The sequence below is a fragment of the Camellia sinensis genome, chromosome 1 (assembly GCF_055761805.1).
Source record: "Camellia sinensis isolate YWXY chromosome 1, ASM5576180v1, whole genome shotgun sequence".
NCBI lineage: Eukaryota > Viridiplantae > Streptophyta > Magnoliopsida > Ericales > Theaceae > Camellia > Camellia sinensis.
The window spans coordinates 134,054,077-134,080,701 of NC_138961.1; the positions used below are offsets into that span (position 1 = coordinate 134,054,077).

The 26,625-nt window shown below is 33.9% G+C and overlaps 1 protein-coding gene across 2 annotated transcripts; it reads left to right on the forward strand.

Annotated features, from left to right (window-relative positions):
• The first annotated feature begins 4,383 nt into the window (after window positions 1-4,383).
• LOC114282787 (dof zinc finger protein 1) lies at window positions 4,384-6,167 on the forward strand. 2 transcript variants are annotated; one of them, XM_028225533.2, is made up of 2 exons: window positions 4,384-4,549; window positions 5,095-6,167. In XM_028225533.2, the coding sequence occupies exons 1-2, from the start codon at window positions 4,526-4,528 to the stop codon at window positions 5,872-5,874; spliced, it is 804 nt and encodes a 267-aa protein (XP_028081334.2). In that variant the 5' UTR covers window positions 4,384-4,525; the 3' UTR covers window positions 5,875-6,167. The 2 variants fall into 2 exon arrangements, with proteins under 2 accessions (XP_028081334.2, XP_028081333.2); XM_028225532.2 differs by lacking the exon at window positions 4,384-4,549 and adding an exon at window positions 4,566-4,780.
• The last annotated feature ends 20,458 nt before the right edge of the window (window positions 6,168-26,625 follow it).

Genomic DNA, 26,625 nt, shown 5'->3' on the forward strand with positions numbered 1-26,625 from the left:
GCACTACCACACTAAAGAAACCCACAATACGTATTACTGACATTGGCTATTATGCCAAAACTGACATTCATAATCAAATTGGGTACGATATATAGTATATTAACAACACTAACACCCAAACAACCAAACCTCAAAAAAACACATTCACAATTTCAAAAAACAACTTCCATTTTTCTTATCAACACCACGGTCACATCCAGCAAAATGTGAATGGTCTAAATTAACACATCAATATCAATAGCAATGTTATGAATTGGCACACCTACAAAAATCTATGACACATATTCGACGTTACATCACAATATTGGGAAATAGAACACCCAAACATGGCATCATTACGGCCTACAGCCCGATACATTAACATTTGGCTTTCACCCCAACCCAATACAGTCAATCACCACCCCAAACATGACGGATATTGACACAAACATACACTAATGTCACAGTACCAACTACATTTACACTAGCAATTAGAAAAGACAAACGAGAAGTTTCCCCTAATGGCACGTTGCGAATTACATTGGGGAAATGTGTGACGACAACAACAACACCCAAAATCAACATACAAAACACAAAATACACACTCAAAATCAATAAAATGGACAAATATTCCAATCGCATAAACTGCACATTTGGGAGTTTCATTGTCATCCTGATCAAAGACGGAAATGGTTGAAACGGCGGTGTACGGTGCAACGAACACTAATGTCCATCATTGTTGAACGAATCACCGGAAAAGATGACACTAAGCTTCATCATGCATAGTCCAACATTCTCCTGTTGGGTGTGTGTCGTGCAGACGTTCGACCGATTAGGGTTTCTCCCAAAACACGAACATCGAATTCGTACAATCTCTTCAGGAATCCAAATACCACATTTAGGGTTTCAATCCACCAATATGACAATGTTGAAATGTGGAAATGTTGATTACCAATGTTTCATCATACAGATTCAAAGATTCGATCAAAAACGTGGGAAAACTATAAACACACCCAAACCCCAAACCCCAAACCCCAAATTGCTATGTGCTATGTCCAAAAAAGTAATTTTAACACTACTCAAACCCCAAATTGCCCTTATCCCAAAACATAAACACACGCCTGATTAAGGACAAATGTGCAATTTTGTACGTTTCAAGACTTTTTGGTTCAACAGAAAAGAAGCATGACTACAAGTTCATCATTTAGGATTTATTGGTGCTTCACACTAAAAATAAATGTTCCATCAATTTTTTCACTTACAAAAGTTTTTTTTAGTAACTAGTTTTGAACAAATTACACCAGTAAATATTTTAGCTATTGTGTCATTTTAGTTCTTTTAATTTTAATTGGTTCATTTTGATCTTAAATTTATAATTTTGTCTTAATTTGGTCTAATTAATTACAATTATTAGTGTTTTTAAACGAAAATATGTAGATAAGCAACATGTATTATGCTTTAATAGAAAAAATTATTAACTTGTTTAACTCAATCAATTAATATCCATCTAGTGATTAATTTTTTTTAAAAGTATTATCAATTAAATTAAATTAATACAAAATTTAAAATTAAAAATTAAAATTGAATTGATTGAAATTACAACGACTAATAAAATGAAAAAAAAATAAAATAAAATATAAGACTACGTACATAATTTATCCTCACTTTTTTTAAACTCTTTCAAAAATAAAAAAATAAAAAACTAAATGCCCACTAAACGCAACGCCCACTACCCCACAAGAAGACTTGAGAAAATCTAAAAAGGTTAAGAAAAGAAGAAAGACAAAAAGAAAATGTTTGACATAAAAAAAAAATTATAATTATATTCACAATAATATGATATTATATATGTTAATTAATTAATTTATTATATATTTAATAATATAGAACTCTATCCTTTTACAATATTGTTGTAAGTGAATTTATAAATTAAAAGGGTGAGTTTATTACTTTATTCTGGACAAAAATAGAGAAGAGTGCAAAAAAGAGAAAAAGGAAGCTTAGTGAGACCTTCCTAGTCATTCCCTAGTCAGAAAAGAATCCACTACAGTCCACAGTACATTACGCAGAAAGCCACTCACAAGATTTACAAGATTGACTAATGAAAAAATCAGAGCATATGAAGAAGGAACTTCTTCTTGTATATACACACATATATGCATATTCTCAATTGAAGGATACAAAAATATAATCACAATGGAATATTAACAACCACACGAAACTTCCGTTCTCCTGTGTCTCAACCACTTGTTGGTATTTTAATTGGGAAAATTATTTAGTGATTATAAAATAATATTTGATATTGTTTATCTAACATTTTTGAAAAATGAAAAATTGTGAAACTCATTCAAGAAGCGATTATCTTGGTTAATTTTTTTAATTTTTTATAAAAAGATATATAGAAAAATAAATAGAATGATGTGATAACCTATAATGATTTTTTAGTTATATTAATTAAATACCAAACAAAATCTTATTTTATTAATTACTTATGACCTAACATTATTCTATGTGCGAAAGTTTTTGCTACATCATTGGTTAGAAACATCAAGTATCGGTATCATGGCCGAAATACACTCCTTCCATGGCCGAACACCTATCATAGCTGAACTCCTCCACTCATGGCCAAACACCTAAATACATCCATGACCAAAACCTATGGCCAAAAATCATAGATCTAAAACCAATTTCTTTGCAGATACTTGAACAACAAAACTCGCTCTTGAATGTAGTCATTGAACACCCCTATGGACAACAACTCACTCTAGAATGAATTTGATGAACACTAGTGCTATAATGAAACACCCTAAGCCAAACACCCTACTCCACCCATGACTGCAGCTCCCTCTTTATCAACCCAACGCCGACCTCTTCTTAGTCGATCAAAATACTGACTGCCATAGAGTTGAATGGAGTTCACCTCTCCAACTCCCATACACAGGAACGCCTAAAGGAACATCCTAAACAAATCTAGATCGTCCACCCCTCAAACTCTCACTCACATGTGTAGATGTGAGTAGCAGTCGTAAGGATAATTTGTATTTTTTAAATCTCTCTCCATACATTTTATTTTCCTATATTTATAATTTCATATTTTTAATAAAATTTTCACTTTATTGATAAAAAAAAATGTTATATGATACTCTCATGCTATTGAATTATTATCTATTCATAAAATGTTCCCAATCTATTGAGAAGTTATTTGACAATCACGAGATATTTACCTACGTCAGCCACACCATATGCATAGCTCTCAAAAACATTAAGATAGGATAGAAAATAGTCACCAAATATGCCCAAAAGAAACACAATTTGTTAAGTAATTTTGAAATAATCTTGTTTAAAATTAAAATAAATTAACATATTTTTGAAAAATATGATTTAAGATTAAAAAGTATATTATGTAAATCATTTTTTATTTTAATTTTAAACATAAACCGTTAAAATTATATTTCATTATTGTACGAACACGAAATATTTGGTACTTGCATAATTCTGTTGATCAAGCTTGCATTCCTCCGAACGTCGTCGTATGGCCTGAAATCACAAAAACGTTAGCTAATTGGCGGGTGTGTCGGAAATCCCTCCGATGCTTAGGTCAGCAAATGGGATCAACAAAAAGGAAAATCTAGGTAAATTCAGGAACTAAGATTGCAAAAAAAAAGAAAATCTAGGTAAATTCATAAACTAAGATTGCAATACCTGATATTAGGTTAACTTTGAATTTTTATAAGTTTCGCATGACAGAGTCCTAATAAGATTCTAAGTTTCCTTAGTAGAATTCTATTAGAAATCACATTCTTAAAAAGATGTGACTTATCCTTTCACACTCTGATCACTACAAGCCAAGTGATATGGAACAATTCTTTGCCCGACTTCCAACCGAGCAACATAACTCTTTTAACCTTGCTGGTTCTTGAGTTAACTAAGTAACGCGCATCGCCGTATTATCCCAACGCAGCACGCCAACTTGTTACATTGCGCGGCACTCAACTTAGCCCGGTTAACACCATGCACCTAATTGCACTTGACCAGTTTCCTTAGATAGCTCGGTCCACTCACATGTCTTGGACGAAGTTTGTCAGGTCAATACAAGCAACACATTTGATCGGTTTGACCTATGCACAACCTAAGTCGTGGAGTATTTCAATCCAATCTATAGCCTAGCCGGTAATAAATGCCTGATTTAGTCCAACTTATATCACGGCATAAATTCCCCTCTCAATTATGTACTTTTCTATGATCAAGAAAAAAATACATTAATTTTTTTATATAAATAATTTTTACAAATAAATAAATAAATGATTTATTATCAAATAATAATTTTTTATTCTCTTGCGACACGCACACGGACACGCGCCTTTCTCTCAATGGTAGGCTACTAGCCAACACATGGAGCCACCAAACATGCCCAAAAGAAACACATATATACCATCTCAAGTGTCGTTCTTGCTTGTAGACCAGTTGCAGCAAAGTGTGTAATTTTCCTCTCTTCGAAGACTCAAAAGCTCTCTCTCTCTCCTTTTTTTTTTCTTTCTCTTGATCTATGGATACTGCTCAGTGGCCACAGGTAAAGAAGCATTTTTCTCTCTTTGAAATCATGACATCTGCTTTCTTGGGTCTTGGGTTGGGGTTTAATTTCAAGGCTAATTTTGAATTATTTGTACTTTTGGGTTTTGAGAATTTTTTTCTTGGTGATGGCTAGTTTTTAAAGGCAACTTTTCTAAGAGATGATGTTGTTGAGAGCAGCCCCCACTAATCTTTTGAATTTATGTAGAAGATCTTTCATTTATGTTTCAAAGTATTTACCCTTCTTTTCTTTTTTTTTTTTTTTTTTTCCCACCATCTGATAAAAGGACCCAAATCCAAAAAAGCAAATTAGAATTTGTTTTTATTGCTGTTGTAATCTTCAAACTGTAAAGCAGTTGCTTTTGTTTTCTCTATCTTGTTTGTTTGTTGCTGAGTATATTACTTTCCTTCACTTACCTTTTTCTCTACATAAATTTGTTTTTGACAGCACTTTTGTTTTTGATCATGTAGAGTACTATAGAGTCATGGGTTTGTTTTGCCCCCCTTTTGTTTTTAGCATTTTGTTTCTTGTGTTTTCATTTTCAGGGGATAGGAGTGGTGAATTTGAAACCCATGGAAGGAGGCTCAAGACCAGCCATAACTGAAAGGAGGCCAAGGCCACATATAGAACAAGCTTTGAACTGTCCAAGGTGCAATTCAACTAACACAAAGTTTTGTTATTACAACAATTACAGTCTCACTCAACCAAGATACTTCTGCAAGACTTGTAGAAGGTACTGGACTGAAGGTGGATCTCTAAGAAATGTTCCGGTAGGTGGAGGTTCAAGGAAGAACAAGGGATCAGCATCATCATCACCAGCTTCATCAAAGAAGATTCATGATCTGACCCCACCAAGTTTTTCTCAAAACCCTAAGATCCATGATGGCCAAGACCTAAACCTAGCTTACCCACCAACTGCTAGTGATTACAACAATAGCATCAACAACCCTAATGCTACTATTGCTAATTCATCTCATGTTTCAGCCATGGAGCTTCTCAAGAGCACTGGAATTGCTTCAAGGGGGCTGAGTTCGTTCTTGCCTCTGTCCATCGCCGACACGAATAATACAATCTACCCATCTGGGTTCCCTATGCAAGAATTCAAGCCAAGCCTTAATTTTTCACTAGATGGGTTTGAAAATGGGTATGGAAGTTTGCAAGGGGTTCAAGAGACTGGTAGTAGTGCGAGGCTGTTTTTCCCATTTGAGGACTTGAAGCAGACATCAAACACAGCTGAATTTGAGCAGAATAGAGGAGGGCAAGGAGGAGGAGGAGAGGGTACTAGTGGGTATTGGACTGGGATGTTGGGTGGAGGGTCCTGGTGAGAAAATAATTGAAAATGGCAAGCAAAAACACTTAAAAGAAAGTTGGTATTTGGTGTTTCTTTTACTTCCACTTGGCGATACTGGTAAGGTACTTCCTTGGGGTTTGATCATAAAACTAACAGATAGGGTAAATAAATGAGTTTTTTTTTTTCTATAATCTGTTGTTTTGTTTTTTGTTTTTTTTTTTTTTTTTGTGTGTTGTTCTATCTGATATATATATATATATATATATATTTGTACCTTCTTTTCCTTTCTACTCTTTTGATCAATGTGAATGTTTGAAGCTTTTTTTAGGTTGGCTTCACAATGTTAGCATGAAATATTGTCTTGAGATGAGATGGAAAAGAGTAATGAGGCCAAGAAAGCTTCATCTTTGTTTCTCCAGGTGCTTCATTTTCAAGAAAATTGCTGACTCTTACCATCATGACCTCTCAAGTTTGCAAGAAATCAAAGAGTACTACCTAGTTTGTATATGTATTTGGCTCATAGGTGAGGAAAATAATCGTTAAGTTTTAGAAGTAGCAAGGGTTTGGTTTTTTTTTTTAAAATTGAATTTTTTAATTTTCGTATTTTTTTTTTATTTTTAATGAATATTTTTAAAATTTTAAATATATTTATTTATTTTTTTAGATGTTTTTAAAAATTAAAAAATTTGTGAAAAATATTTTTAAAAATTAATAAATATATAAAAATATAAAAAATATATTGAATTTTTGTATTTTTTGTATTTTTGGTATTTAGTAAATTTTTAAAATTTTTTTTTAAAATTTTTTAGGTATATTTATGTTAGGTATGTCTAAAAATTAAAAAAATTGTTTAAAATATTAAAAAATTCAATAGAAATAAAAAAATATAAAAAATAAGAAAATATGATTTTTTGAAAAATGATAATCAAGTATATGTGTTTATCAAATGTTACATGTTTGTGGTGTGAATTAGATTTATTTTGGATGTCATTTTTATAAATTTAAAAGTTGAGGGTATGTTTGGTTTGGTTTTGTTTTAGGAGAGTTTTAGGAGTAATTTTTAAAAGTTGTTTTGGGGAGAGTTTAGAAATTTTTTTGGTTTGCTTGGTTGTGTATTTTGAAAGTAGTTTGGGAGTTTGGAATGATTTGATATTTTGTTATAATTGAATAGATGTGTGAGAGAAAAAATGATTGAGAATTAGAGAAGAAAGAAAAAAAAATGTGTGTGAAAGAAAAAGTGATTGAGAATAAGAGAGAAGAGAAAAAAAATGATTGATCGATAGGTAAGAGAGATTTTGAAAATTATTTTGAAAAATTTACAAACTAAAGAAAATTTTTAATTTTTTTTTTCAAAATCATTTTACAAATTCAAACCAAATATAGCTTGAATCTTTTTACTTGTATTCTGAATACAAAATATTTATTTGGTTAGGATTATGTTATTTTAATAATTTTTTAATTTTTAAATTAAAAGTATTACAGGCTAAACAAGACCTTAGAAAGGGGTTAATCTTTCGTTTGGTATTTGATTATGGTAGTTAATAATTTTATGTTGGAATTTTTTTAGTTTCGTTTGATTTTTATTTTTAATTTTTTTTATTTTTATAAAAGAAAATATAATGATTATAATTTAAATGTGATATTTTATTTTATTGATTTATATAATGTATTTTATCTTTTTTATATTTTTTTAGTCTCACAATGAAAATTAAATGAGGACTAAGGTTAAGTTTGGCATAATACAAAAAAGTTAAAAAGTTAAAAAGTCATTATCTTATTTAAGTCACATCATCTTATTTAAATTACATTATTTCTTTATCACATCATTTCAAACTCAATTCATATATAAAAAATTAAAAAGAATACTTATTTAGATCACTTCAAACACCTCTTAAACTGGAGCAAGGATCCTCTAGAGTAATTTTTTCCTAAAGTTTCTTAAAGTGTTACATTGTGTGGTTGAGATTTGTGGCAAGTCACATCAATTTTTCTGATGTGACTTGCCAGTAAATCTCAACCACACAATGTAACACTCTAAGAAACTTTAGAGAAATTTCACTCTAGAGGATCGTTGGTGCTTAAACTGTGTGGACTGGGTTTTTTTTGTTTGAATATGTCTTAGATGAGCTGGAATATTGATGGCTTTCAATCCTTTCCCACCAAAGGTGCTTTTTTTTCTTTTAATTTCTTATTGTTTGGCAACACACACAGGTCAGGACAGTCAGGTCTTATCAGCACTATCTTTGTCTTTGAGAGAGTTGAATAGATTCTTCTAGCCATTAAAACTAAAGCAACCTTCATGAAGCAAAGTATGGGTGTGTTTGGTTAGGGGATTAGGAAAATTATTTATTGCGCAGATTATAATTTAGAGGAAGTATTGAATTTGATATTTGTTGTTCTTTTAGTCTGTTAAATATGGAGTTCGGTCAGACTTTTTATTTCTTATATGGGGGATTATATTATCTTGGGATGTTTGGTCGGACTCTTTATTTTTTATATGGGGGATTATATTATCCTGGGGTGTGGGACAATTTTAAAGGAATTGTTTATTATTGGGATTAGGTGATAAAATAATTATTTTAATCATTTATTATTTAATTATGTATTATATTTAGTAAAAATTAAATAAAATTTAAATGTTTCAATTTAAAAATAAAATAATTTTATTTAACTTTTTATTGATATTTTATTTATTTATTTATTTAAAATAATTTTTTATCGATATTTTATTTTAAAATTTTGTTTATATTTTATTTAATTTCATTGTTTAATTATTATTTTTAAAAACAAATTTATTTAAAATTTTAATTATTGTTTAATTATTATTTTTAAAAACAAATTTATTTAAAATCTTAATTAAAAAAACAATATATATTTTTATTGATATTTTATTTATTTTATTTAAAAAAAATAAATTTATTTAATTGTGTAAAAAAAATAAATTTATTTAGTTGTGTAAAAAATAAAATAAAATAAATTTTTATTTAATCTAATTAAAAATAATTAAAAGGATAAAAGTCTTTTGCTCATTTAAAATATGTTTAATATTGCTATTACTTAATAAACAATTGAAAAAGGATGAAATTTTTTTGTTCATTTATCCTATTCAGTCCGTTCAACCAAACAACAGATTCTTTAAAAATAGTTCTTTCTAGACATCTAATCCCATGAAAAAATAAATATAGGATATATATTCAATCTAACCAAATAGAGCGGGGGATTCATAGTTTCAGGATTCAAATTCAATGGATTCTATTCCTTTTTTTTTAGTTCGTTTAATCAAACACACCTAAAATTTGTATGTAGACCAATATATATAATCACACTACACAGCTAAGTATGAAGCAGGTGGTAGATCACTTTTATAAGAGATTTGCTTTAGGAATTCAATATCACATAATAATCAAGAATTTAAAAGACAACCTTACTTCTAATTAATTACTTGAATTTATAATTGAAAATGAAATTAATAAGAGTAATATTACATTTGTCACTTCAAGTTTTACAATATTATTGGTATAATGGGAGATTTTGATTCTTTCTATTCTATTTATGTAATGGAAGATTTTCATTTTATATTTAATAGTGTAATGAAATATGAATATAATTTTATAATTATTTTAAATTAAAAATATCATTACACTCATCATTAAATAATATAATGCAAACTTTTCATTACATTATAAATATACAACCGGGAGAATCATAATCTGTGTAATGAATTTTATTATTCATGTCTATCTTTAATGCAATGTTGAATGTGAGGTGATATAAAAATGTGGTCTTTATTTACAATTAATTTCTTCTTCTTATTTATTTTGTAGTTTCCCCTTCAAAATAAAATAAAATAAAATAAATAAAAAAGAAAAATTAATTGCAAATAAAGTTGTAAAAGAAGACTAGTAAAAACTGTATTAATTGCAAATAAAATTGTAGAAGAGTAGTGGCGAAAACCATATTCTAGAACTTTTACATTAATACACATGTTTCACTTGCATTCACCCAATTAGCTCCTCAAATTTTTTATTATTATGAAATTCCTCATGTCTCAATTTTCTTTCCATTTTTCAAGGCACATTCATCACAATGTGTCCCATTTTCATGAGTGATCATTACTTTACTTTTACTTGCATGTCATATTCCACTTTCTAGTTTACAGTATAAATAAAGAATGGAAACCCACTTGCCCAAAAAACAAAAGAATGGAAACCCTAGCTTGACTGGCACTCCCTCATCCTTTTTTGTTTTTTTTGTTTTTGTTTTTGTTTTTGGGCGACCCACAAACATTCCCCTCGGCAGGCGTGCGCAAGAATTGTCTACTCCACCATGAACGGACTCCTCTGTAAGGAAAACATATGACATGGTTTGTGTTTTTTAGAATTTTTTTTTTGAAAAATTAAAAATTGATTTTTTTTAAAAAATAAAAAAATATGTTCATTATTTTTATATAATTTAATCTTTATGAAAGACAGAAATAATTTTTAAAAAATTAAAAATAAATTTTTAATATTTATTTTTATCAAATTAATTATTATTATTATTTTTTTGTGTGAAAATTTCAATAAACAAAACTAAACATGGCCAAAGTTTTCTTGGGCTAAATTAATATGGTGTCATATATAATTTTCTTTTTATTGGTTAAAATATTAAGATTTATTATTTTGATGTTATTTTGGCGAGAGAATTGGACAAATAATGTCTCGCAATAAATAATTTAGAATAGTGCTTTAAAATCACCAACTAACTTCATTCGCTAGAACCAGATATATATATATATATATATAACCCAAGTAATTTTGTTTACAGCACATCTCCTTACACCCTATTTCTCATTACACTACCTTCTTTCTCATATCCTTCTAGCTCATTACACTCCACAATTCTCAATATTTCCATTCCTAACGGTTCATCATCTTTTTACACCTTTTGCATTTGAAAACCCTTCCATTCTTTCACCTCATTCACTTCCAACTCATCACCTCCTCTACCTTCAGCCACCACCGCCAGCTATCTACTCCACCCCACCACAATTCCCTTCCCTAGAACCCCACCCCCGCTGCCACCACCTACCAATAGGGATGGCCAACAAGTAGTAGCGGCTCAAAAATTTTAGAAGTCTCAGACTAAATATTAAAATGAGATCCTATCTAACTAAGAGTTTGAAATTTTGGGACCTTAAATAATAAAGAATTTTTCAAAAATTTCTTGTAGGCTGACAGTAGTCTAATGGTTAAACCACTTCTACTAACAAAATAGGTATTTAGAACTTTTTAAGCATTTTGTCTAGTTTCGTCATATGGAATGAAGTTCTAATAAGATAGGTAAAACAATAAGCATTTTGTGTGAGCAATTTTATTTTCACATATCAATTCTTCTCAGTTTACATACTTAATAAAAATTTTCATTAATATAATTTTGTTATAGAGTAAAAATATTATAATACTCTCATCTTCTTCTCTCCAAACCTAATTTTGAAACATCACAACCATTGGAGGTCTAGGATGTACGGGGGATAAGCAAGAAGTGGTGGTTGCGGCGATGGACGGTTGAAAGTGGCGGCAACAACAATAAAAGAGGAGTGGGTGAATAAAAAATAAAAAAAAAAGAAAAGGTTATGTTTAATCTAATTTTAGACTATGTTTTCAAAAATAAATAAATAAAAATTTCTCATTTCAATATGATTTTATCTTTCTAGGGGCAACAAAATTTTAAAATATTTTTTTGATATTTGTTTTGGTCAAATTAATTTATAATTTTCTCAAAAGAATTTCAAAAAATTGATTCAAGCATTGAAACTAAATATAGGCTTAGGGTTTTAAAATTAAAAATAAGGGTAATATTAGAATATAGAGATGCGTATTAAGAATTTATATTTTTATAATTTGTGTATTGAGATGGTGTTCATTAAGTATGTATACTGGGAGGAATTAGTATGTGGAAACAGAATTACCCATTTTGTGTTATCCTCTCTTGACTATATATTTGGAAAGTCTTAAAAATTAGATAAACCAAAATTTGGAGTAGAGTATTATTAGAATACACGTTAGATAAAAAAATGAAACAAAATACAAAATCTATATATTTTTATAAGAAAATAATTTAAATTTCTAAATTCACCGATAATGACATAATAAGGAGTTGGATTGTAATGCCCCAAAATATCGAACCCCGAATTGTAATGCATTGCTCACAATTATATATGTAAAAAAATGTTATAAATCTCAAATAATTTACTGAATTTGTTATTAAAACTCTCACATGAATATAAAACTTACACAAATTTATATATATGTATAAATTTCACATCTATATAAAAGATTTAATAAAAAATTTAATAAATTATTTAAAATTCCTAATATAACTCTTTCACGGAAAAGCTACGTATACCCCTCGAGTACTTTATTAACTAATATCAATCTCCATTTCATATTGCATTTTCATGCCTTTCTGTTGAGATTTACAAAAAGAGATCGCATGCATTCATCATGTGAGAATCTGTATTTAATATTTTTATAAATATATTATAAGATATGTATAATAGTGGTATTTTGAAAAGTTGATAAAAAGTTAACTTTTGATTTTTTTAGTCAAAAAAATTAGCTTTTTAGGTAATGACTTAGGTAAAAAAATTAACGTTTTTTGCTAAAAAAAACTAAAAACTATCTTTTTGCTAACTTACCAAAACAAGTCATAAATTTATCTTATTTAAGAATTATGTAATAAATACAATATTGTATAAATTAATCACAAACGGTCCCAATTTGGTCACTAACAAAATAATTTAGTGGGCATCTAACATTTTTGGTTTATAAATATTTTTGAGCAAGTTACCTAACCGTCCCTATAGTGTAGAGTTCGTGTTACTTTGATTCCTGACTTTTTAATTGTGATACATTTGATTCTAAATTTTGAATCTTATTCTAAATAAGGACAATTGAAAATATCAGTATTTAATTTCAAGAGCAAAGTAGTCAATTTGATAAAATATAAATTAATTTGACAAAAATAAATGTCAAAAAATATTTTTAAATTTTTAAAAATAATTTTTACCCACCAAAGATAAAATTATGTATAATTGATAAATATTTTAGACATTTATTTACTTATTTACCAAATTAATTTTTATTTACCAAATTAATTTTTAGAACAATATTCAAAATTCAAAGTCTAATTGTCACAATTAAAAAGTTTGGAATTAAAATGACATAAGATCCAAACTATAAGGATCGTTAGTGTAATTCGCTTATTATTTTTGATGAAAGTTCAACTTAATAATTAAACTCATTAAACAAAAGTTCAACTTAATAATTAAACTCATTAAGGCCTCGTTTGGGAACAAGCTAATTTAGTAACTTTTTGGCTATTTGGCTAAAAATGTAGGTAAAAAAAACTTGTATGTTTGGGATGACTTTTTGGCTAATTACGAAAAGATGTGCAAAAAGTAGAGAGAAAATAGAATCTTTGACTTTTTGGTATGGGTTGTTGACTTTTTGGCTAATTTAGTAACTTTTTGGCTAATTGGCTAAAATAGCCTCTTGCCAAACGAGGCCTAAGCCTCCGTTTGTGAAGTAAAATTTGGGCTAAAATAGTCATATAAGATAAAATAGGCTATTTTAGCTCAATAAGATAAAATATTACATTCAACCTATAATCATTACATTTTTCTCTCACAAAAAAAGTCAAAAAAACTAAAAAAGCTAAAAAAAATAAAAATCTTTTCCAAACTAGACTTTTTAACCTCAGATTAAAATAGTTAAAAAAATTAAAAAACTAAAAAGTTAACCCGTTTCCCGGAAGCTAAATATCTTAATTAAAAATTTTATTTAATAAGTTTTAAAAAAATTCACAAAAATACACATTTATATAAATTTATTAATCAATTCAATATATATATTGTAATTAGGTGACCGGAGGGGGTAAATCACCCTACTGTTTGTAGCTTTGCACGCTAACCTATGAGATAGGTTATGATGATTATGAAAGATTATGCTTCATGCATAATGATGAGAGAAGTAGATGGTTAGGTGTGTTTTGTAAGCCTATATATGCATGGTGAGAGTATTTCTATCATATTCTTTATAATAATTTTTTGTTATTATAAATGATTAATTCTTAAAAAAAAAAAAAAAAAGCTTTTCCATCATATCTTTTATGTTATCTTTTAAATTTAAAATTGTCACAGTCATTTCTTAATTATAAAAAATAACTGTAGTTTCATTATATCTGATCATAGTCGTCCACTTGAATATCCCAGATGAAATAATTTGGACAAAAATTGTTTCGCCAGTCATCCACTCAGATGTTTGGCTGGTCGACTCCCTAGACGTCTAATCCCTGATTTCTACTTCTGCTACTTTTTTCAGTAAATGGAGTTGCCTTTTGAGCCTCCATTGTTGACTTTATTTAAATTGTTTAATTATTTTATTATTAAAAAAATATTAAATTTAAAAATAATTTAAAAGATTATTTTAATATAATAGAGAAAGAATATGGAGTTTATTGGAGAAGCTAGATGAAAAAGTGATTCCCAAAATAGAGAATGAATTTTTTAATAATAGTTTAGGATAAAATTTAGGTAAGCTGATTGGGATGCTCTAAACTCCCGCGGCTGATTGGAGATAGAACACCCCTCTCTTCCAAAAAAAATAAAAAAATAAATAAAAAAGTTGAGAGCAAGTTAGAGTAAGGAGAAGGGAGAAAAGGGGAGGTAGACTAGAATTTTCTTATCATTTCACCACCTCATTGCTAAGTACACTACAAGAAAAAACACATTCGACGACCAAATTTCCTAACTAAAAAAAATTTGGTCGCTGAAAGTATAGCTTTCAGGTACCAAAACAGCATTAATAGCCAAAAGTAAAGCTTTTTGACGACTAAACAATTTTAGTAGCCAAAACTCTACAATTGGCGACTAAAACTAAGTTTGGTCACTGATTATATGGGCTGTAGTGACTAAAAAATTTTTAGTAGCCCAAAGTAAAACTTTTTGGCGACTACAAAAATTTAGTAGCCAAAAGTCTACAATTGGCGACTAAAAATAAGTTTGGTCGTTGATTATATGGGTTTTACCGACTAAAAAAATTTTAGTAGCCCAAAGTAAAGCTTTTTGGTGACTAAAAAAATTTTAGTAGCCAAAAGTCTATAATTGGCGACAAAAAAATAAGTTTAGTCACAAAAAGTGGTCATTTTTAGCGCGGGAGAACGAAAATCCTAAGGCAGGAATTAAATTTTTTAGCGACCAAAATTTTGGTAGCTGAAAGTGCATCTTCGGCGACCAAGTCCGACTTTGGTTGGCAAAAGTTAAGTTTTTAGCGACTAAAAAATAATTAGTAGCTAAAAGTATAGAATTGGCAACTAAAAAATATATTTAGTCACCAAAAGTGATCTTTTTTTATTTTGCTACTAAATAGTTTATTTTACAAAAATTATGTTCATTAAAATAATTATATTTACACATATACTTTTATATTAATATGGATGTATCTACTATATAAATAATATATGTCACATATCTAATCATGTGGTGCTATAAAGGCGTAGTGGGATAAGTGTGGTGTTTAAAGTTTATGGTGTGGGGGGTTAGCGGTTTAAGTCTCCGCAAGAGCGGATCAAATTGTTGTACAATGAATTATTATTATTATTTTTTTCACGTTTGAAGCTTTTGGTGACAAAAGGTGTTGGTCGGCAATTGGTTGCTTTTGGCGATTAAAGGTGTTGGTCTGCGATTCCTTGATTATTGGCGACTAAAACATTGGTCAGTAAATGTATAATTTAAAAAAAATATAATTGATTATTGGCGACCAAAATTTTGGTAGCTAAAGACTTGCTTTTTGCCGACCAAAGGTTTTTTGGTCAGCAAAACCCTGCAAGACCTTTCCCGACAGAGTTTTGGCGACAAACGTAGCGACCAAATTTTTTGGTTACAGAATGTCATTGGTGTCCAAAAAACAGACAATTGGCGACCAATATTTTAGTCGCTAAAAGTGACTTTTTTTGTAGTGGTATGAAAATCGTCAAAATCCTCTCATTCTTTCCTTTCATTCTTTTCTTCAAATTTAGAATATATTCAAGTGCTGATAAAGTTAAAAATCTTGATATACCATTTGTTTGTATTTGCATGTGAAATTGGTGATATGTATTAAATGTTTAAAGATTTATTTATATATTAATAGTATTAAAATCATGATATAGTCTTAGATTTACACTTGCATGTGTAATTTATGATACATAATATATGCTTGAAGAATTTGTTTGGTTAGATCATGTTGTTCTTAAAGCAATTTCAATAGAAATCTGTCTTCATTGATTAGCACATACAATAGTTCATACCTATATACAAGCTCAGCTACAATGACCACCTATATCTATTCCATATCTAATCTAATAGAATATGGTTACAACCATTTGGTGACTTTAACTAACATGCAACTTCTTATTGAGCTGTTGCACCTGCATTACTAGAGCTCTGTTTTATCAGTTGATCACTTTTTCTTGATTGCTTAATATAATCTCATCAAGCTCCCTCAAGCTAATAGGAGAGGGACGAACCATTAGCTTGTCTTGAAGAAAAGAAAATCGATCAATGGACAAAGGTTTAGTAAGAATATCAGTGATTTGATCAGCTAAAGAGACATGCTTGAAAAGAAATTTCTTAGCCACAACCTATTCTTGAATGTAATGATAATCAACCTCAATATGTTTGGATCGAGCATGGAAGACGGGATTTGAAGCAAGTGATATTGCAGAGAGATTATCACACCACAAAGTAGGTATAGTTGGTGGAATGTGCAACTTATGAAAAAGCATTTGAAGCCAAGATAATTTAGTCGTGGCCTAAGCAAGAGCTTTATATTCGGCTTTAGTGGAAGACCGAGAAACTGTGCATTGCTTTCTTGCCGTCCAAGAGACTAGATTAGGACCAAGAAAAACATATCCAATACACTATTTGTCCAATCTGAAGATCCAAAGAACTAGAGGAAAATTGTAAACCAAAATGCAATGTCCCTTGAAGATACCTTAAGAGCCACTTGATAGCATTGAAATGAGCTACAGTATGAGCATGTATAAATTAACAAGCATGATTGACAGCAAAAGAGCGATCTGACCTGGTGATAGTGAGGTACTACAAAGCTCCAACTATGCTTCGATAAAGAGATCGTTGAGAAAAAGGAACTAATGTATCTGAAAGAGGGGAACACTTAGTGGCCATTGAAGAAGAATATGATTTGCAATTAGTCATGTCAGCTTTGGCTAAGATCTCATAAACATACTTTTATTGAGACAAAAAGAAGCCATCAGAAGTTAGTTGCACAGAAATACCAAGAAAATAAGAGATGGGCCCCAACTCCTTCATGGAAAAGGCAGAATGCATATGCTTGATAACGATAGCTATCTGAACTGAATCACTTCCAGCAATAAGGATGTCATCCATATAAACTAATAAGAGAGTGATAGACTTAGGTGTATGAAGAATAAATAAAGAGAAATCACACTAGCTCATAGTGCTAAATCGCGGTATCGGGTAACGTAACGGTATCAATCGCGGAGTATCGGTATCGGTAGTATCGACTGGTACATATTGGGAATCGAGCGTCGTGGCCGTGAAATTTCAAAAATCATTAGTAATCCTTTTAAAACTCAATTTTATGCGGTTTTTTTTTTTACTCTTTTAGCCTTAATTTATCACATGTTAATCAAAATTTTGATATGTAGGGGCATTTTTAATTCATTTTAAACTAAATGATATGTATTTATTTTAGTCTCAAGCTTTTATTTGGCATATATGTTAAACTTTTAATAAAAAAATTGATGTGGAAATATTTTTTTACTTATTTTCAACAATGAAATACTTCCAAATGCACAACAAATTAATAAGAGAGAGAGAGACATGAAAATAAATCATTCACTTCAGTCATAATCGCATACAAACAATCTACTATAAATTAACAACTCTAAAACTTAGTAATAAAAAGAATTACGTGGTGGTACAGAAGGATCTCCATATCTCACATCACTTTGATCATCACTATGAATTGGGTGGCCTATTTCTCCATATTGATATTCCTGGTAGTAGTTATTGAAAGTGCATTGATCATAAGTGGTGTTGTTGCTGCCACTGCTACTTGATTGTTGTTGTGTCATTGCAAGCCCCCTTGTACCATAATTGAAACCCTCTGTATATGGATATTGATGAGGTTGTTGAGAGTAGTTCCAATTCCCCATATAAGGTGGTTAATAGATGTGTGGTGGTGGTTGACTTGGAGGAGGGTAATAAGGATATGGTACTGGGCATATTGGTTGCTAATGTTGAGTTCCCCTTTGTAGACAAGCCCGCCGGGGGGGGGGGGGGGCTCGCTACAGCTCGGACTCGACTTTGTCAGTCACGGTTCTAAATCTGAACCAAAGAGTCCAAATCCGGCAAATCGTTTTGAGAAAACAGATTTTTGAAAGAAGTGCCAAACATGGACTGCTTTGCCAGATACAGAGTCGCCACCTAAATATTTTATTTTGGGAAATTTAGGAAACCCTGACTCGGTGCCAAAAGGTCACGTGTCCGTCATCACCAAAGTTGCCTCGGCTCAGGAACTTGGGTACGATTGGGGAAGGTCACTTCGTGAGCACCCCCGCTCGCCCGGTCATAGACCGGCCTCTACTAACCGTGATATCAATTTTTGAAAACTTTGTATGTTCTTATTCTGGTTATTAGCCTAGGTTACTATGTGATGAGCAGCATACAAGTATAGACTGAATCGCCTGATTTGGAACAAAACATTTCATGTTTGTTTGAAAATGGTTTGAAGGTGCTACCTGCAGGTAGGCTTAAAATGCAGATTTTGCCACCCTCGGGTGGGCTTAGTAAAGATGGTTTTGCCACTATCTAGTGGGCTTAAAACAAGCAGTTGATGATTTATTCCAATCCAAGTAACCCAACCTTCACCCACAGGCATTCAGGCAGATATATCACATAAGCATTTAGCCTCATGGTAAGCATGCTATTCATGGCAGTCACTCGCACACATGCAAGGATGCTAAAGCATAAAACTTACCGAGTACTCCAAGCCAAAATAGAAACCTCATTAGAAATCATGCATGATCCTAATTATACAGAAATGCCTAATGCAACACATGCAAAATGCAACTATAGCAGGCTCGGCTATTCTAAAATGGTATATGAAATGCTACAACTATCATGTATTCAATTTGGAATTAAAAATACAATGCAGTTAGTATGATGCGCCGAGCCCGGTGCATGCAATACAGATGAATGATGCAAACATGCTATCATACTGTATGCTAATTGAAATATGCCCTAATCTAACCATCAAAAGCGGATAAATAAAAGGAAGAAAGACGTGGGGTTGGAAGAGATACAACACACTCACGCACACTTATTACAGTTATGCCCTCACTCGGAGGGTCCGAATAAATAATACAGTCCGAATATTACAGTCCCGAATGAAAGAATATTACAGTCCAAATGTTACAGAATCCTAATTAATTAATGAATTAACTAAGAAAGCAAGTAAAACTGGCGTGCAAGCCAGGGACTGCCTTGCTTCTGATGGATGATGCATGTCCGGGTTGCCTTGCGCGGAAATCCACTGGAATGCCCCAATTAGCCTCTGTTTACACCTGTTCTTGAAATGCGTGCCAAGCCCCAAAAAAGTTGCTGATTCTTCGTTTTGCTGCAACAGAGAGCAAGAAAGGGGCATAGCAATGTATTTGCACAGATATATGCATGTCTCGATCCTCGTGCCACCAATCACGCATACCGAGGCATGATGGCCGAGGAGTCGAAATGCACAACTCAATATAGAATGAATGCACATGAAACAACAGCTAAAACCTAACTCCATCATGGATAATCCGGAGTGTCGGTGACTGGGGAATTGAGATACATTCCGTCACTCGGAGTACGAAATGCACCTCGTTTCCCGTGCCCGGGCTAACTCCTATTCCGAACACGATGCAATATGCACGACATGCAACTAAGATGCAATCCTAACATACACCATGCTATGAAAGTGAAATGTCTCGAAATACGTGCACACGGGCACGCAAACCGAGAAAATGACAGAATGCAATCTAAGATACAACCTAGTATGCACTATGCTATAAAAATGAGATGCCTCGAAATGCGTGCACACGGGCACGCAAACTGAGAAAATGACAGAATGCAATCTAAGATACAACCTAGTATGCACTATGCTATAAAAATGAGATGCCTCGAAATGCGTGCACACGGGCACGCAAACCGAGGCGATGGTATATGCAATGCAAGTGACTAAAATGGCATGGAAAATGCAACATGGACTTATACTAAGATGAGTGAGCCTCAGCAACACTCACATAGGATGCCGAATGATGAAAATGAAGTGCCTCGAAATACGTGCACATGGGCACGCAAACCGAGGCAATGGCATACACAAGGTGAATGACATGAAAACATGATATGGGCTTATACCAACATGAGTGAGCCTCAGCCACACTCACATAGGATGCCGGTGGATAAAAATGAAGTGCCTCGAAATGCGTGCACACAGACACGCAAACCGAGGCAATGGCGGAATGCGATGTAAATGACATGAAAACATGATATGGGCTTATATCAACATGAGTGAGCCTCAGCCACACTCACATAGGATGCCGGCGGATAAAAATGAAGTGCCTCAAAATGCGTGCACACGGGCACGCAAACCGAGGCAATGGCAGAATGCGATGTAATGACATGAAAACATGATATGGGCTTATACCAACATGAGTGAGCCTCAGCCACACTCACATAGGATGCCGGCGGATAAAAATGAAGTGCCTCGAAATGCGTGCACACGGGCACGCAAACCGAGACAATGGCAGAATGCGATGTAAATGACATGAAAACATGATATGGGCCTATACCAACATGAGTGAGCCTCAGCCACACTCACATAGGATGCCGGCGGATAAAAATGAAGTGCCTCGAAATGCGTGCACACGGGCACGCAAACCGAGGCAATGGCAGAATGCGATACAATGACATGAAAACATGATATGGGCTTCTACCAACATGAGTGAGCCTTAGCCACACTCACATAGGATGCCGGCAGATAAAAATGAAGTGCCTCGAAATGCGTGCACACGGGCACGCAAACCGAGGCAATGGCAGAATGCGATGTAAATGACATGAAAACATGATATGGGCTTATACCAACATGAGTGAGCCTCAGCCACACTCACATAGGATGCCGGCGGATAAAAATGAAGTGCCTCGAAATGCGTGCACACGGGCACGCAAACCGAGGCAATGGCAGAATGCGATGTAAATGACATGAAAACATGATATGGGCCTATACCAACATGAGTGAGCGTCAGCCACACTCACATAGGATGCCGGCGGATAAAAATGAAGTGCCTCGAAATGCGTGCACACCGGCACGCAAACCGAGGCAATGGCAGAATGCGATGTAATGACATGAAAACATGATATGGGCTTATACCAACATGAGTGAGCCTCAGCCACACTCACATAGGATGCCGGCGGATAAAAATGAAGTGCCTCGAAATGCGTGCACACGGGCACGCAAACCGAGGCAATGGCAGAATGCGATGTAATGACATGAAAACATGATATGGGCTTATACCAACATGAGTGAGCCTCAGCCACACTCACATAGGATGCCGGTGGTTGAAAATGAAGTGCCTCGAAATGCGTGCACACGGGCACGCAAACCGAGGCAATGCAAAAATGCGAACTATGGCATGGGAAATGATATGTAAACATGGTAATGGGATTTCAGCACTGAAAAGTGGGGGAAAGCAGCCCCGAAATGAGGCGAAATGACACCAAATGCATGGAATTGTCCCGAAATGCGAATTTAGGCACTCGAAATGGCCTATAACTATGCCAAACATGCACAATACGGACATGTAATGCAAAGACAGAAGCTAGCCAGTCCCAAAAAAGGCACTTTCACAGTTATAAACATGGCCAAACAGCAAGCATAGGTATGGCAAAAATAGCATGCAAGAATAGGGGCCAAGAGAGGGGTAATGAAGCAAGTGATATAAGCAAAACCCAAACTGAAAAATTTCCTTCTACAACATTGAAGAGGGACCAAAAATATGAATATTTACAGTATATGGCAAGCTTCGAATCAATATACAAACATGCTAAAAAATGCAATGCAAAATGAGGCTCAAAAATGGCTATAACATGAAGTATGCAAAATATTCACCAAACAGCCAAAGACCCTTAATAAAACATGTAGAATGGGCCAAAATAGGACTATTTCCAGAACTGTAAAATGGCCAAAAACAAAAGCATGATAGGCTAACTAAACATGCAAGAATGGGGAATAAAAGAGAGATATAACATGAAGTGGCATATGGAGGTCCCAAACCATGAAAGGATCTAAATGAAACATGAAGAATGGACCAAAATAAGCACTTTTTCAGAACTGTAAAATGGCCAAAAACAAAAGCATGGTAGGCTGCCATTGCATGCAAAAATGGGACCAAAAGGGGAGTATAAAGGTAAGTACAACATGGAGGTCCCAAATGGTGTTGAGCCCTTCTTCAATGTTGAATAGGGGCTCAAAATAAGCCTAATATCAGTTTACAACATGCTCAGAAACAGATTACTCATGGGCCAAAAATAGCATGCAAGACTATGACATATAAGAAGATCAATGAAGCAAGTGCATCATGGAGGGCTCAAACAGGGTTGAGCCCTTAATGAAAAGTGAAGATGAGCTCAAAAGAGGGCCCCTTTCAGTTAGGGCCGGAGCTTGAAACAAAAAGCATGTGGGGCTTACAAATAGATCAAGAAAAAGGGTCAAAGAGGAGAAGTGTTACTCACCCTTGAAGATCAAAGCTTTTGTTGCTTCTTGGATCAATTTGCAGCTCCTTTAGCCTTTGAGAAGCCTTCCTTGTTGCTGGAAATGAAGTGGTGATGGTAGAGCTTGGTGGTGTAGAAGAAATGGTGCTTAGGGACTTAGGAATTTTCAAGGAAATGAGAGGTATAGAAAGGGATTTGTGTATGGAAGCTTGAAGAACAATTTTCCTAACCTCTACAAGTGAAGCCACCAGCTGGTTATAAGGGCCAAAAAGGGGGTGTAAAGGTGGGGGAAAAGGAGAGCAGCTTTCCCCCACAAAATATCCCCCGGATAAAGATATTTTCTGGGGGATAAAGCTCCACAGCTGTAAAGTGCACAGTGCAAGGAACTCGGCCGGCCAGTTACTTTTGCTCCAGGTGGCCGGCCGGCCACACCCCCTAGTCGGCCGGCTAGGGGTCAAAAGGGTCAAGCAGATTTAGTGGCCGGCCACCAACTGATGGTGTCCTCCTATCTGTGTACAACACAACCCTGTGGTTAAAAGTCCAAGAAAGTGGGTCCAAGGGGTTCAACATTAGCTCGGAAAGAGGGGTTCAAAAGGGTCAGGTGGAATTACTGGCCGGCCACCAACTTTTAGGGTCCTCCCATGTGTGTACATCACAAATATGTGGTTCAAAGTTCAAGAATGTGGGCCCAAGGTGTTCAACATTAGCCCGGAAGGAGGGGGTCAAAAGGGTCAAGTAACATTAATGGCCGGCCACCAACTTTTAGGGTCCTCCCATGTGTGTACATCACAAATATGTGGTTCAAAGTTCAAGAATGTGGGCCCAAGGTGTTCAACATTAGCCCGGAAGTGTGAAAAACGGGCGCCGAAGGGCGTCGGAGGATGTATAACTGGTTGCTGCAACAATTACTGGCCTCTCCCCCTTCAGTGACCTCCCCGGTGATAAAACAGAGGTACCTGCCAAAAATGAACGAAAACCGTTGCAAAACGAATGCTCGGGGACCAAAACGCGCAGTTCGAGGTCCCGAAAATGGGCTGTCAAGCACCGAAAGTGGCGTTCGGCCACGAAGTGGGTTTCTCAGCCCCCAGTGTCCTTCAAAAGGGAGTATAACGGAAGTATGCCAAAAAAACAGAACAAACGGAGATGGTTAGGCGGTCCCGAACCGAGGCACACGGCCTGACGGCTCCGAAAACCGGAAACCGGACTCCGAAATGGGAAAAATGGCCTATGGCCACCATGTGTAGCCTACGGACATTGAGAGATGGTCTACGGGACCTCTCCCTTCCCTCAGGAAAAGAAACAGAGAAAATCGAGTCTGGTTCGCAAGCCGAGGCAAGGCACAGGAGAGGGTTCGGAAGTCCGGAGGCAGGGCTCATGGCCGCGACTCTGAGACTTCTGAACGAGCGCGATATGCAATATCACCAAGCGCTCAATTGGTGACGTTTAAGTCTTAAGGTCGGTCAAAAATGGGGTGTCTACACCCTTCCATCTTCTTGTCTAACTCCAAGATGTCCAAATTTATTTCTAAGGTCACGATGACCATAAATATCATCAATATGTCGTGAACGACCAATTGATGCTTCTACATCAAGAGCAGAAATAGAATGTTGTCGCTGTTGTGTAGAATCCCTGTTCCAATCATGATCAATATGATGAATACTGCGTTTACTACCATGTACAGAACTTGCAGACTCCCATTGTCCACCACTACCACCGCTTGTTGGAGGACAACTGCCATCACTATCATCTCTATTACCACTAGGTGGACTCAAACCGTGACCCTCACTAGAGCTACTTCCAGCAGACCCTCCTCTTTGATGGTGTTGAGGTGGTTGGCTACTAGTGGCATAATCTCTCTTATCATCATCATCAACAATCAACCAACCTGAGTTATCTTCATCATCCAAGACTGCATGTTCTTTCTCTTGAAGCCATGGAGCTAATAGATCATCTTCTTCAAATATATAGTCAAGATTGATGGGGTTAAAAGATTCCTCTCTGTCATCTTGGCTTTTTCATGTTGCATGTCTGATATTTAGCCTTATATTGTAATACACATAAACAAGTTTATTTAATTTTTTATACTTCAACCGCTTCCTTGTCATCGTATGTATCAGGCTAAATGTACCCTAATTATGCTCACAATTAGAAGAAGACGTGGTTTGGCTCAATACTGTGCTGGAACTGATGTACCATAATGGATCCACCATTCAGCTATATACAAATCAATCAATCATTAGTGATTATGTTATAATTTGATATAGAAGTGTTGACAATGTAACAATAATATGTAATTAAAATAGTTAATAGTTGATTGAGTATATAATAATTACTAGGATTTCTTGCTTTCACTATTCTTTGTGCTAACATAGCACCAAAAGAATCTTCTTTGTTACAAAATAAAGAGATCTGTAATGAACAAAAGGCAATAAGCAGTTTTACAAACACAATTCACAAGTCAAATAATAAGTTATTAGTTTAACTAATATTAAATAATGACTAACTTGGTTTATCGCCTGTATTTGCTCGTTTAAATCTGGTAGAAGTCTCGAAATCACATTTCTAACTCCACTCATCACTTCTCAGTGATTAGAAAGGTGCTCCCCATATTAGAATATGGGATTTAAAAAATAACCTCCATTCAAATATAAAATAATAATAAAAGTGAGACAAAGGAACACATAATTTATAATTTAAATAAATTAAAAATTACTTACCAGTAGCATGCAAGTCTGTGTGTAGTTGGAAAGCCCATCGATGATTAATTATCTTCCAATAATCTATATAATTGCGACAATTTTGTTTGATGGCCAACTTTGCTCTATCCATGGCTTCATATATAAAACCCATTGTGGGCTTTTCATCCCCATCTACAAGTCTAAGCGCCTTTAGAAGTGGTTCTTGAACTTTTAATACATCTGCTGCCTTAGTCCAAAAATCATTACTTTGTATAATTTTTTTCGCTTCTTTTGCATCATCATTTTTGGATCATTTGCTGTGCTTCCACTCTTGAGAATGAAACATATCCTGTAAAGCAGTCTTATGTTTAACAATGCTTTCCAAAGTAATGAAATTGGTGGCAAAGCGTGTGATGACAGGACGTAATAACTCTCTATCTCCTGTGAATCTCTTCAAGAAATCAATGACTCAATTAGAGTTGTAAATAAAGCGTGTGATTACTTTTGCACATCCAATACCTTTGCCACACTTTTTTTCTTCCCAATATCCTCTAACATAAGATCAATACAAGGGGCTGCACATCCTGTCCAATACAGATTCTCAATTTTTTGCATGAGCTTGTAACTAGTTGCCTTTATCGCAGCTTTGTTATCAGTTACGATTTGCACAACATATTCTTCTCCAATTTCATCCACTACCTTATCCATGAGGCCCAAGTAATAATCAGCTGTCTGTAGACGCGCCCTTGGGCTTCATGCTACAGTTCAGACTCAAATGCCATGATTCTTAATCTGATCTCACAATGTGCGATGTGAGATTGATAAATCACCAAAGAGTCCAAATCCGAAAAATCGTTTTGGAAAACTGATTTTTAAGAAAGAAGTGTCAAACATGGACTGCTTTGCCAGATACAGAGTCGCCACCTAAATATTTTATTTTGGGAGAATTTAGGAAACCCTGACTCGTGCCTAAGGCCACGTATCCATCATCACCAAAGTTGCCTCGGCTCAGGAACTTGGGTACGAGAGGGGAAGGTCATGCAATGAGCACCCCCACTCACCCGATCAAAGATCGGCCTGTACTAAGCATGATATCTTGTTTTTGAAAACATATGCGTTCTTAATCCAGTTATTAGCTAGAATTACTATGTGATGCGCACAACACACAAGTATAGACTAGATCGCCTAATTTGGAACAAAGCATTGTGTGTCCGTTTGTTTGGAAATGGTTTTGAAGTTTGCTACTCGCAAGTAGGTTAAAACACGAATTTCAATGAATCGTTCTAATTCA

Excerpts from the sequence above, each read along its gene's own strand:
- LOC114282787 (XM_028225533.2), top strand. The coding sequence starts at position 4,526 with ATGGATACTGCTCAGTGGCCACAG. Across the intron at positions 4,550-5,094 it reads ATACTGCTCAGTGGCCACAG|GGGATAGGAGTGGTGAATTT; the intron begins GTAAAGAAGCAT and ends TTTCATTTTCAG.